The 13,156-nt window shown below is 41.2% G+C and overlaps 1 protein-coding gene across 1 annotated transcript in view; it reads left to right on the forward strand.

Moving 5' to 3' along the window:
* The first annotated feature begins 311 nt into the window (after nt 1-311).
* The window catches only part of c12orf56 (chromosome 12 open reading frame 56), a 30,925-nt gene continuing 18,080 nt past the window's right edge, over nt 312-13,156 (forward strand). The window contains exons 1-3 of the mRNA XM_022225334.2: nt 312-972; nt 10,611-11,603; nt 12,319-12,401. Coding sequence (XP_022081026.1) covers nt 712-972; nt 10,611-11,603; nt 12,319-12,401 — 1,337 coding nt within the window. The 5' untranslated portion in view covers nt 312-711. The remainder of the gene's footprint in view (nt 973-10,610; nt 11,604-12,318; nt 12,402-13,156) is intronic.

Genomic DNA, 13,156 nt, shown 5'->3' on the forward strand with positions numbered 1-13,156 from the left:
GCATTAGTTTGCTTTCACAAGCAGGAAAAAAGCACGAACAAACTCCTGCATAAATTGCTGCACATTTTTGGCTGTTTTTCCTCACCGATTGTCTCTCTCTCTTTTTTTCCCCATGACCAACGTTTGGACAGGACCAAACATTCAGCTGGACTACTTCGCACACTGTCGTTTTGGGTTTTCAGAGCGCGTCATTCCAAAGCAGTTGACGATTGGTTTCAGCGCCCTCTGTTGTGTTCTTTTTTACGCGCCCTGTTCCGGCGGCGCGGCGCGCGGTCAGAATGTCGATCGATCGCGATCATATCAATGAGTGGGTATAACGTGCATACACCGTACGTATATATACGTACATTTACAATGTACATTATGTGTACGTAGCGTATGCGTGCCAAGGTGAAAAATATTAATTCTTGGCTGGAACAAATGACAGAAAATCCCTCGCAATCAACGAGCACTTGCTGCAGAGATCAACATGTGTGTAGATCCAACTTGGCTGCTGCTGCATCTTCAGATGGATCTCCAAGGATAAGGAGACAGTACGCCTGAGCAACAAATTGGCGAAATGGTAGCGTGCTTGGCCTTCGCTGAAGAGAAAAAGTTGCACTTGATCACACTTTACAGTAGCGGACCGAGTTCTCGTGGTAGGGCTGGGCGGGGAGATCGGGCCGTTGACCGGTAGGGCGGAGTGGGCTGCGTCTCGCTCTCGCCCATGGCATGGCGCGGAATGGGGACGACTTGATGACCAGCTGCAAGCGCGATGCCAAGCTGGAGAACTTCCTCAAGCAGAAGTTGAGCGAGAGCGTGTTCGAGAGGATCCGGGCCTACGAGGCCTGTATCGCTCAGTCCAAGAAGGTGAAGCGGAACTTCAAGTTCGCGGTGTTGACGGACGAGAGGATTTACATCACCGATAACCCGCCCAAGTTCATCCGGGAGGAGGAATCGGTCCACCTGGGCGATGTGACATCCATTCAGCTGGTAAGTTGCTGTTGAAGTGTGGCCTTTACAGAACTGCTTGTTAGTGAGTTGATAGGGAAAAAGGGAAGACATGGAAGAAGACATGGCATAGGCCTACCGCGTAGTCTACTGCTTCATTTTTGTGATATTTTTCTAAATTTTCATTTTTTTAACAAGGCATTCACCAGTCCAAAATTAGGCCGACCCTATTATGCCTGTTATGCCGTTGCAGCCCCAAGACTGCAAGAGTATTTTTATTTTAGGTTTAGGAATATTGGGCCTAAATGTACCAGTATGTAATGTAGTTGCAACCTCCATGTCATGACATGTACATGTAGGCTTGCCTAAATTTGCCTAACTTGTGGGAAAGACTTCCATATTATAATATGAACATGTCACTAACTTTTCACTGTGGTTACATAATTAGCCATCTGAAAGCAATAAAATGCCCTAACATATTGAAGTCTCGGTATTTACATTACACAACTTTTCTGACCAGTCATCCAATCACTGGGTTTGTGCACAGGGTGTGCACATGGAATTGGCGTCTGTATGGAATTCTTTCTAAATTGTGGTTATGGTAGCAGAGATTCTCTCGACAAACATGAAGATTTTGGCCTTTAGGTTGAACCATTTTCCAGAGTGTTTGCTTAGACTGATTGGTAAATGCAAGCTCTTTTTAAATCCGGTTTTTTTAAATCGGCCAATATCATTCAAACTGCGTAAATTTCTCCGTTGACTAGATGTACATGTACTAGTACATGTTTACATGCATGTAAGATTTGCTGGAAAGATGGTTTCCCTTCTCTTGAAAAAACTTTGTTGATATAATACTTATGCTTTGTACAATCTTCAATTTTACAGATGAGTTTGTGCACCTCGGACTCATAAAAGGCGACAGGAAAGTGTTTTCTCTGTCTCATGTCAGTTTGAAACTGCATAAATTCACATTTTCCTCGGATTGACTCTGAAAAAAAGTTGAAACTGTATACACAAGGATCTGAGTTGCAACAACCTTACTGGTATTCATCTCGTTATTATTCTTATTTTATGGCAGGCCTTCACGACAAAAATGTATCATAGGCTACTTGTGTTGGCTAGGAGGGCTTTCTGCAATTCGACACGCGTACATACAGTACACGGGTAGTTAAATACCCCTAAATCAGCCGATCTTGTAAAAGTATGGCCAAAAAACAATAGTGTAATCACACTTTAATGCAGTGCACACCCAGGATTGTATGTTTTTGATGCCTTTGTTTGTGTTGACCTTTTTATCACTAAATACATGTACATGTACCCGTACATTGACATTATAACACAAAGTTCAAGTAACTGGTTTGCTGTCAAGCAATGCTTTTTGTCATTGATGTCATTTTGCCATTGCATTCATTTGGCTTAGTGGTATTTAGTGGTATATAATAGTACATGGGTGTGTGTACAGGTACATGTATTGGGCACACATGCTTTTCTTATACCGGTAGGCGTATGTACATGAATTTAAAATCAAACCCTCAGTACAGTTAAAAATGGGGACTAAAATTAGATGTACATGTAAGATTTGCTGCCCACATTTGGTTCAACGGAAAATGAATGCTTTTTTAAAATTTAATTTAGGTAAAAAGAGATTGTAATTTAATGTTTTGTTTTCTTGTTTGGAGGGACCCACAACCATTTCCAGCTACCATTTCCGTCCATCCCGTTTATCTTATGGACTTTTGTTCTTTCTAAGCTAAACACGTACATGTAGCAGTACACGTACATGTGCATGTACATGTACACAGTAACGTACCTCTCTGTACAATGTACTGTATATATATATCGTGAAATATCAAACAATTCCTGCTCAACAGAACTGGTCAAGGGCGTTGACTAAACCACTTGTTCATGCTGTAGTGTCACAGCAACACACATGGCATTGTGCTTGAAAAAAGTCACTTCACAATTCATTTCCTTTGCTGACAGAGACGGCTTGCGTGCGTGCTGGTCTTTTGTATTGTGTGCCGTGCGGCCATGCGGAGAGAGACGATCTGGCATACATTGATAGAGTGGCATGCAGCAATTGATTGTGTACTGTTGCCATGGTGACAAGCTTCCGGGAATGCCTCACTCCAACAATGCAGTCCCAGTGCATGCATGCCACGTTGCCTGTTGCATGGCTGTTTTACGCAGCGTACTCAAGACAGTGTGTACATGTACATTGAGCTCTTGTGTAGCTTGCATGAGTTGTACTGTTAGTCACTGTCTTTTTGTGACATGTGTACATGTACAGGCACATGTAGTTTGTGAGCTTTTACAAAGTATGTTGTACCATACTTAGTACATGTACATGTACAGTACCTGTACTTGTATACATTTACTATGAACATGTACGTGCATGTGGACTCTGGTACATGTACATGAACCACACATGTACTAGCTGTTTGCCAAAAACTCCATTTATCAATGCTCATAAATTGATAGCTCATTTCCCATAGTCCTGGTAAATTACCGGTACCTTTAAATAATTAGTTGCACTTTTCCAGTTCATTTTGGGTCCATGGAATTCGTTTACGTGTAAATCTCAAGGACAAATTTATTTAATACATCTTTATCTTAAAAAATCTAATCACATTCCTATTGAGCCTTGCATACCTCTATGCCAGATTGAAAACTATTAGCAAGGTTTTTCTTCTGGAGACGGTTCAATCAGTTCATTTTCTGCATGTGATTTCTTCTGCAGTGTTGAAATCTTGAACAGTGCATGTACCGGTACAGTATATGTGCATGTATGCAATATGTATTGAAGTTACTGGTATTAAGAATTGTACTAGTTCGGTGGTGCAGACCTGTACCTGTTAGTACATGTATGCAGCTTAGTGAACAAGATTTTATGAAATTTGAATTCAGTTAACTTGCAAAAGGCTTATCGAATATTGACATACATGTACATGTATCCATGAACAGATGAGTGAACACAGTCACAAGCAAACTTGCAAAGGTTTTTACTCATGGTCTCCCAGCTGTGAACTTTTAACGACAAAACTAAATTTATAGCGATTGCTTCCAACAAACCTCCTCAGTTATTATTAGCCTGGTGTTTGTCTGCATACAAATCAGTCACCCTATCAGGCCATTGTTTGTGATAGGTGTAGGTAGTGTGTACATTGACCACCAGCAATAACAACATGTTGCTATGATTTTAAGGACAATGCATCTTGTAACACAATGGGCCCTCTGAAGTACCTACCTACATGTACCTGTAGGCCACCACCACACCAAGTTGCTTACAAATTGCCACTTTGTTGTGACCTGTTGAGGATATTACATGTATGTACTCCTCCAAGTGCATACATTGTACATATACGTGTACCGATACTTGTACAAGTGCATGTACGGTACATGTACTGTATATAGTGTGGGTGTACAATGTACCGGGTACAGCAACATACTGTACATGTACATTAATGAGATAACCAGTTCATAGTCGGTGAAATGATCTGCATCAGGTGCATGTACAGTACACACCTGTAGGCATGGTAGTACAACATACCCCGTGTACAAGTTTCGTTAGTGGACTTGACTCCAGTCACAATGTTATATAAATGACTTGACTTGAATCATAAAAATATGTGGGATGTATTTATGTACAGTATTCTTTGTTCCACCCAAGCTCATGGAGTACCGAGCCATGGTTATTATAATGAAAGTAGGCCTACCAGTCCATGTACTGTACATGCTACAATACAAATTTACTTGTAACATGCAGTCTGAGACATACTTACATGTATGGCCCCTACATGAACTTTATGCAGGGATGAACAAGGGATGGCAATCGTGGCACGTTTTTACAAAGCATTGTAGTCTGTTTGGTACCGGTAGGGACACACACCAAAACAAGTGTTGGCAGAGCCCTAGATACATGTATAGACTTGGCACTGACTGTGCAACCAGTTTCCGTTGGAATGTACAGGTGTGTGATCTTTGCTTGAGTCAGGTACTAGTCCCTGTTGAACTTCCAGTAGTGAGTACTACATACATGTACAGTACATATATATAAACCCCAGAACTGTGGGTTTGACATTCGTCCCGCTCCTAGGAAGGGGGCGGACGTCAGACTCCACAGTTCTAGGGGTACCCTATTATTATTTTATTATTATTTTTATTTATTTATTCGGTATCAAGAACAATAGTTAAAGACGAGGACAAAACGGTGCCTGCAGTAGATGCCAGGAGAAGAAAAAGTCAACTGAATGACTGTAGCCCACAGGCCGCCTCCTACACAGAGCGGCGATTTGTACAAATGTATCATGGCATACCAGAGAAAGACCACACACAACCTGTGAACAAGGGCTACCGGTGCATGTGCATACAACTCCGTAATTTGAATCCATTTGTGCCCCAAAAGGCACCATGGCATGTAGCACTAGTACAATGTACACATACAATGTACACGTACATGTACTATGTACATGTATGTACATGTACTTAGGACAAGTGTTTTGCAGTTCAGGTCAGACTATATGAAAAGCACAACCTGTTGATCTTCAGAGCAAAGGCATAGAAGATGTTGCTGGTTCTGGATGTTTTCTTTATGTGTCATTAATGAGGTCACATTATCCATGTTTCACAGTCAACCGCACTGACGCCTCATATTAGGTCCGACACCTCGTTGGTCCAACGCCAGATTTATGAGGCGTCAGACCTTTGGAGCGTCGGAACTATGACGCTGAAAAAAATTTGCCCATAAATCTGACGCCTCATTATTCCGATGCCTCATAAGTCCGAAAATTCGGACTTTTAATACGGACTTTTGAGGCGCCAGACCTATGAGGCGTCAGACTTACAATATGCACCCTATAGGTACTGGTACATGCACATATACCTCCCGTAGGAATTTGCAAATGATACATGTAAAATGTACACCGGTCTGTCCACTATTTGCATGACACTCAATACAAATTTCCAGCTGTAAAATTTTGCAATTATTTTTTGCTTATGTACATGTCTTCACTCTTTCTGATTACTACCATAGCAAGGTAAATTGAGCAGTATTGAAGAAGTTGCAGAAGTTTATTCTTGAAGATATACATGTAACATTTGTCACGTGGACAGACAGTTTGTTTCTTAAATATGAAAATTAAATTCAAAACACAATTGATGGTCTGCAAAGTATTTTAGATACTCTTTTTACCTGTAGTTTACTTTTAGAAATTTTCATTATCCCAGAAACACATTTCCAGTGTAGATAACATTGAAATTTATTTTTAGAAAAAAAAATATACATATATAACATTGGTCACTGGACAGACATCACGTTTGTCACATGGATAATGTATGTCACATGGACAGACATTTTTCTGGTGCTTGAATTACAGCATGAAAACAGAATTGTTCACTAACCAAACTTGTTTGTTTTCAGTTTCCAAAATCATTTTTGTTAAAAAGACTATTAAACTTCAGCAAAAATTAACACTATTGTCTTAATGAGTAATGTTTGTTACGATACATGGACAGATGTAACGTTTTTCCATATCATAATCTGGGACAGACCGTCTTCTCACTTTCATTTCAGCTTAATGAACCAATCTTTTTAAAGAATTCATTATTTGATTTAATTTGGTTTTGTAATAAATCTCTATGAGGTAAGTCTTTCTAAGATTTTTACATTTAGAAGGAAAAACTAGTCATGACAACGTTACAAAGTAGTAGACAAACATTTGCAATTCCTAAAATCAAATCTTAGTTGTGTCATCTGATAAAGAAAAACCACATGATGTAAATGTAAACTATTACTTGAAAAAGGAAGGTGTTTTAGTCGAAGTTCCATGTATCTGCCCAAGGAATGGCAAAATCAGTCTGTTTCATGTTTATCACTCTGTGGACAGACGCTATGATGCACATGTACCCAATTCCTAATAGATACCTCTCCTTAAATTCATGTTAAATTAGATAACCTAAACATATAAAAGCCACAGATTTTGGCCTGGTCTCAGTGATGTCACACTACTTTTCCTATGACGATGAGGTGGCTTGAGTCCAGTATTCCTTTACATTAAAAGTATTGCACTTGACCCTGCATAGTTTTCTAAAATTCAGCCGAAACATTCACACATGCTTGCTTAACTGCCTTATAATTATTTCTGACAACTTTCTCAATCTCATGTACATGTACATACATACAGTACATGCTGGTATATGTTTTACATCAAGCCGCCTTTTTGCATCCAGTCAGATACAACTGATCAATACATTTTCCATGCAGTGAGTCTTATGTAATTTTCTTTTGCTGTCTGCACTGCATCAATTGAACAGTCACACTGGACGTACTGTGTACATGTACATGTATACCCAGTACAGTACTTGTACTGGTACTTGTTTCTCATTCCTGGCTGTGGTGCATGTTTAGTTGGAGAAGATTAGGGCAATTTGCCTCACTTTAAAGTGTCCTTTTGTGTACGTACCTGCGTGTACAGCATACAGGGTACATCTTGCTTTTCTCATGGATTAACTTCATTATTACAAACTAAAGATTAGGGTGAGGAGATTGTAGTTTTCCTTGAAGGGCATTCAGTCTCTTGAATTATCAGCAATAAACTCCTCCAACAAATGTTCCATTGATGATTGAAAGGAGAAATGGGCCAGATATTCAGTGCATCCAGTTACATGCAAATTTCCCTGTTACATGTAGCTCCTGTGCTGTCATTAATTAGGTTCTGTTGGTTACATTTGCCGTACTCTACATGTATATTCGTAACGTATACATTTATGTGTATACCAGTGATCTAGCCACGGTGAGTGGTGCCAGGTGGCACCATCCAGTACCAGCCAGCTGTGCGGCCCATTACGGATTCTCCAAAAACCCAATATATCTGTATATTCCTGTGTTGTGTACATTTGTATATTTTTAAAGAAATTTGAATAAAGAACAAACTTTGAAGTCCGCACCTTTCATCCTACGGTACAGGTACATGTATACACAGGAGTAATGAAATTGTAACAAACATAATTGGAGAAAGAAGTAGTTTTGAGTAATTTATTGTGATTATAAGGGGAAATCGTAGTGCCTGTATCTGTATAACTCAGTCCCCCCCTCAAAAAAGCTATCACCAATGTTAATCAAGAGCAGAATACCAAGGTACATGTACATTCCTGAAGTAGGACTTGTTAACCTGTTACACCTCAACCATACATGCACATTTCCCCAAGCTGACTCAGATCAGGTATCTGTCAGTAGTATTCCCATCCCTGTGGTGCAGAAAGCTCTTATAAATAACATATAAGTCAGGACACTGGGATGCCTGTAGGGTGGATGTCAAGCTGTACTGTACATGTACACGTGTGTATGGCTTTGCCTTGTGTACTGTGGAAGCGGATTGTGCAGTTGAGCAGCACTGTGAGCTTGTTGAGTGAGGAGACTGTGTCAATTATTCAGGGAGGGTTCAGAATAGAGCAGCAACTAGCCCTTCAAGGGAGTACAATGCACTGTAGGCATACTACCGTACACTGTACATGTACATGTAAGCTGTACATGTACACTGTACATGTATGGTACATTCCTTGCCAGCCCCTGTTGGGTTTGGACATGCAGTGCCGTGCCCCTGGACACCTTGTTTTTATGAACATTGAAGCGTGAGAATTGAGTTTGTGCTATCAGTTGTATTGATGAGCGTGTATCTGAAATCAAGTTCTTGAAATACATATACCATGTACATGTAGGTTGTGTAGGGATTTATGGTACATATATCCACATGTGCAGTATGAAAAGATATGAAAAAAAAATTCCTCATTCCATAGCAAGGACTAAACTTACCGGTAAGCCACATGTACCCAAACATGTACATGTACTTAATTCCATTTTTGATTCCAGTGATCTTCCAGACATCAGGCATGTGATATTGAACCATGCTACAGTACATGTAATCTGTCTGAAATCTAAATCAACCTCCCTTTGTTGTTGCAAATACCCTACTGGTACGTACCCGGTACACAGTTGGGGTAAAATGTTTACAAACGTTCATGTGGTAGAACAAAAACAGTTTTCCTCAAATTTCACAGCTTCACTCACTCCTTCCAACAGACAAGACGGGTGTCTACTTAATGTATACGGTGTATGCATCAAATACATGTAACAACACCCAGAGACGTATATGATTCTCATAATTTTCAAAAGAATCTAAGTTTTAACCTACCAGTACTCCAACCCTAATATTTGGTGCCCACTTCCTGTATTTTTGGTCACATCTCACAGTCACAGTGGACCACTTTCTGAAGTGTTTTTGAACCACAATAAGGGGTATATGTACATTATTCACAAAATAGTTTTTCAGAAATATTAATATTTTTGTCCGCGACAAATGTCTCTGAGTATTTTCAGTTGAAGTACACACCGTGAACGTTAAGTTCAGATACAATTTGCCGGACCTCATAAAAAAAAGTTGGCAAAACTCATATTTCAAACTGCAAAAAATTGAGGAAAACTGTTTTCTACCTTTGCCCCCCCGTACATGTACATGTACATTGATCTGCTGCCAATCATTATTATTGATGAAAGTATAACCTACTGGCGGTAGAGTACATGTACCGATATGTACTGGCAGGTGTACTGCGTACACGTGAATGTTATTGTGGTCAACGTGAATGTTATTGTGGTCAACGGGCTAATTGCTGCTTACTACTACAGTGTACTTACTAAGCCAACAATTTAGCAAACAATATCAGACTGTAGTCAGATTAAATGTTCATCCAGCCTTGGATCAAAGATGAGAACTGTAATTAGGCTGCGTGTCAGTCCCACCCTGTACTGGGATTTCATTAATCGGCCAATTTACCCGTTAGTACTTTATTGAATTGACATGGGATGAATTAAATCAACGAAGGATTTTGGCATCACAGTTCATTTGAGTACAAGTACCAGTGCATGTAGCTTGATAACTCAACTTAATTGTGTGGGGCCTGGCCTTGTGACTTGTGATTGCCTTAAATTCTGTTGACTTGTGATACCTTGAATGTGGCTAACGACCTCTCTCTCCCAACTCTCCATGATTAAGGTTTTATGCACACCTGTTGTGTTGTGTTCAGTCTGCAGTTGTGTGGGATGCAGGGGCTTACAGAATATAACGGTACATTATACAGTATTGTGTACATGTGCATGTACCATAAGGAGGATTTCGTTGTTTTGTGCATCTCAAGTGTGCACATTTGTTGCCATATTAGCAGTCATTGTGTTCTTACATGTATAAAGATAAAGTGTTGATGTTGAATTGCATCACTTGCGCTCAACGTCAGTAGTTGGAAGTGGTTAGTTGTATTCACAAACAAATTACCAAACTCAAATTCCTCATCTTTCTCCATTCACAGCTACCCTTCCAGTTTGCTGCAAGCTGGTACTGTATTTTGTGACAGCTGTAATAAAAATTCCAAAGATGGCAGAGTCTGCAGATACAGACAGGGTGTGGGGAGAGAGGAAGGAATGAGTAGAAAAAAACAACAACCTAGAAATAGGTTTTGTGTTGATTTACATTCATATGGTTATGGTAATGAAAGGAAATGAAATTACCGGTACTTAAAAATAATTTCATTTCCTGTCACTTTCTGTATACAAATTTTTTTTCATATTTGTAGCATTGTGTTTTTCTGCTAAAAATTTCTTTTTCTGGTATGTTTATGATTTTTCCTTCAAGGTGAATGAATTTCCTGATTTTCTCAGTGGTGATGATAGGGAGAACTCCCAACACATCTCGGTCAAATACAGAACTGTCGTGCCAGTCACTCGTAGCAAGAGGAACCTGCGTGATCTGTTGAAGCAAGATAAGAAGAATGGAGCTGATGGAGACCTCTCCAGGAGCAGCCCAGGAAGCGGGACCAGCTCGCCGAGCCTCCGGCTGACCACCCCGAAGGGTGAAGTAGGCGACCTAGAAGAAATGGCCCCCCGCCGAGCCAACGGGAAGATGCAGTCCAATGGGAAGGGGGCTGGTCTCCGGTTGAACCACAGCTTTGACGAGTCAGACCTGCGAGTGCTGCGCCAGATGATGGACAGTGACGGGGAAGAATCGGAGCCGGATCGGCTGTCACTGTCGCTGCCAGCAACTGAATTGAGGAACCTGTCCGTGGGGAGCGATGGCTCTCTGGGCAGCCTGGACCGATTGGAGAAATCCTCCTCGGCCTCCTCCCTCAACAAAGCCGGGGCTGTGGAGACCTGCCGGCCCCTTCCGTTGAGGCCTGCAACCAACCCAGGGGAAGCCCTCCGAAGCATTGACACCCCGGATACTCTCAGCACAGATTTGGCGACAACTCTGGCCCTGCCCGATCAAAGCTCGCGTACACAGAAGGGCAGCGCAACAGCCCACCGGACTCTCCCCTCACCCGATGCAACAGCCCGCATGAAATCAGAACCATTTCAGTTCCCTTCCTCCAAGAAGGCCAATGGGAAAGTGAGCGGGGTCAAAGAATCGGTTGTGAAGGATGCCAACGGTAACACAACAGAGCGGCACAAGTTTATGAAATCCAAGAGCCTTGACTCAAGCTCCTCCAGGAGCAACAGCAGCTTTGGGGAAGATGGGGAGCAGGAGGAGCTGAGGAAAGAGGAGGTTATAGAAGAGCTGCATGTCTACTTGCTCTCCCTCTCCTCGCCTTTCTTGATGCATCTCAGAAGCTCTTGGAACAACTACATTGTTGTAAGTGACACTTTTCTTGCAGTGCTCCTTTTTACCTGCAAAGCATCATTACTTTCATACATGTATAGTTCAACACAGATTTGAACTTGCATGTTGGAGAAGACAGAAATTGTAATTTTCTTTAAATTACACTTACGTGTATTAAATTAATACATTTGCTTTTATTTAGTAAAGCCATTTGATTTTATGCAATGTATACTATGAGCATGTGTCTGCCAGCAACATCCAGAACACTGGACTCGGCCTACAGTTCATGTACCTGTATATGTAGAAAAAGTTTATGTTATTATTAAATTACTTTTTGAGATAAACTTTGTGACATACTGGGGGTAGTGTTTTACAAAGGTCCAGCTGTTCCTCAGATCAGCAGATTTTGTTGGTGTGTACTTCCGAAAGCCTTGTTGGGTGTATAAATTTCCATATTTTGCAGACTTACATGTACATACAGGTACCCGGTATGTACATGTACTGGTACCAGCTGGAGCCTGATTTTAGAAATTGCAAAGAAGCAATCCTGGGAAAAAGTCTTCTGAAAGTGAAGGAAATGACGAGGAGTGGTCCTTTTCCAAAATTAATATCCACACGGTATTGTACAGGTACATGATCATTTTTGTTGAAGACGCAGTGTATCAGGCAGTGGTAGGATGAAGACGGGGGTGTACCACATGACACCGTCTGGGCTTTCGAAAACAGTAATTTTCCCGTTTTCTCACAGCGATCCACTTTACTGAAGGATCCCAAATTGGCTAGTCGCATGGGAACAGGCAAGAGTGGCAGCAAGCATCGCCTTCCGTCCAGGTACGTACTGGTACTGAACTAATCCTAAGAAGGATAGATTAACCCTAACCACCCAATGGTTGCTGGACCTAACCTTCCCCAGTCACACAAACTTCAACACCTTGGAAAAAAACTCTTATCCCACAGTACCAAATCCCACAAACTTCAACAGTACAATATACCTCCTGCTGCAACAGTACCCAATCACACAAACTTCAACGGGTCTTTACCTGTGATTTTGTTTGATTGGGTACAGCAGGCCCATTGCACAGTACAAAAAAAGTATGGACAGGCAGTACCTATTCAAACAAACTCACACACCATCATGCTAAATATCTATCCTCAGCTGCTGGGATAAAGTGAGAGGGCCACAGTACCCATTCAGTCCAAATTCAACAGGGTATGTGCAGGCCCACAGTACCCATTCACACTAAATGAAACAGTACTCAATGCCACAAACTCAGACACTACTGGTGTTGAATTCTGTGTGGTTAGGGAAGGTTATGGTTAAGGGGGAGAATCTAAGATATATATGTAGGTGCCCTTTTCATAAATCTTGTGCTGTACACGTGTACAACAGATGTTGAAAACTTTACATGAGGATGCGTGCATACGTAGGAGGCATCAATGCTTCACACAGTGTCATGTGCAGAGATTCAGCCAGGCGGGATTAAGCCCTTTGCTCTTAGTCCTTAGAAATTCAAGCTTATTTGGTGCTTATGATGTCATTCCTCACACCCACAGAATTCGATGTGTGGAGGAAATGGAGGTCAGTG

This window comes from Acanthaster planci, linkage group LG04 (genome assembly GCF_054643075.1).
Source record: "Acanthaster planci isolate LZ-2023a linkage group LG04, COTS_SCS, whole genome shotgun sequence".
NCBI lineage: Eukaryota > Metazoa > Echinodermata > Asteroidea > Valvatida > Acanthasteridae > Acanthaster > Acanthaster planci.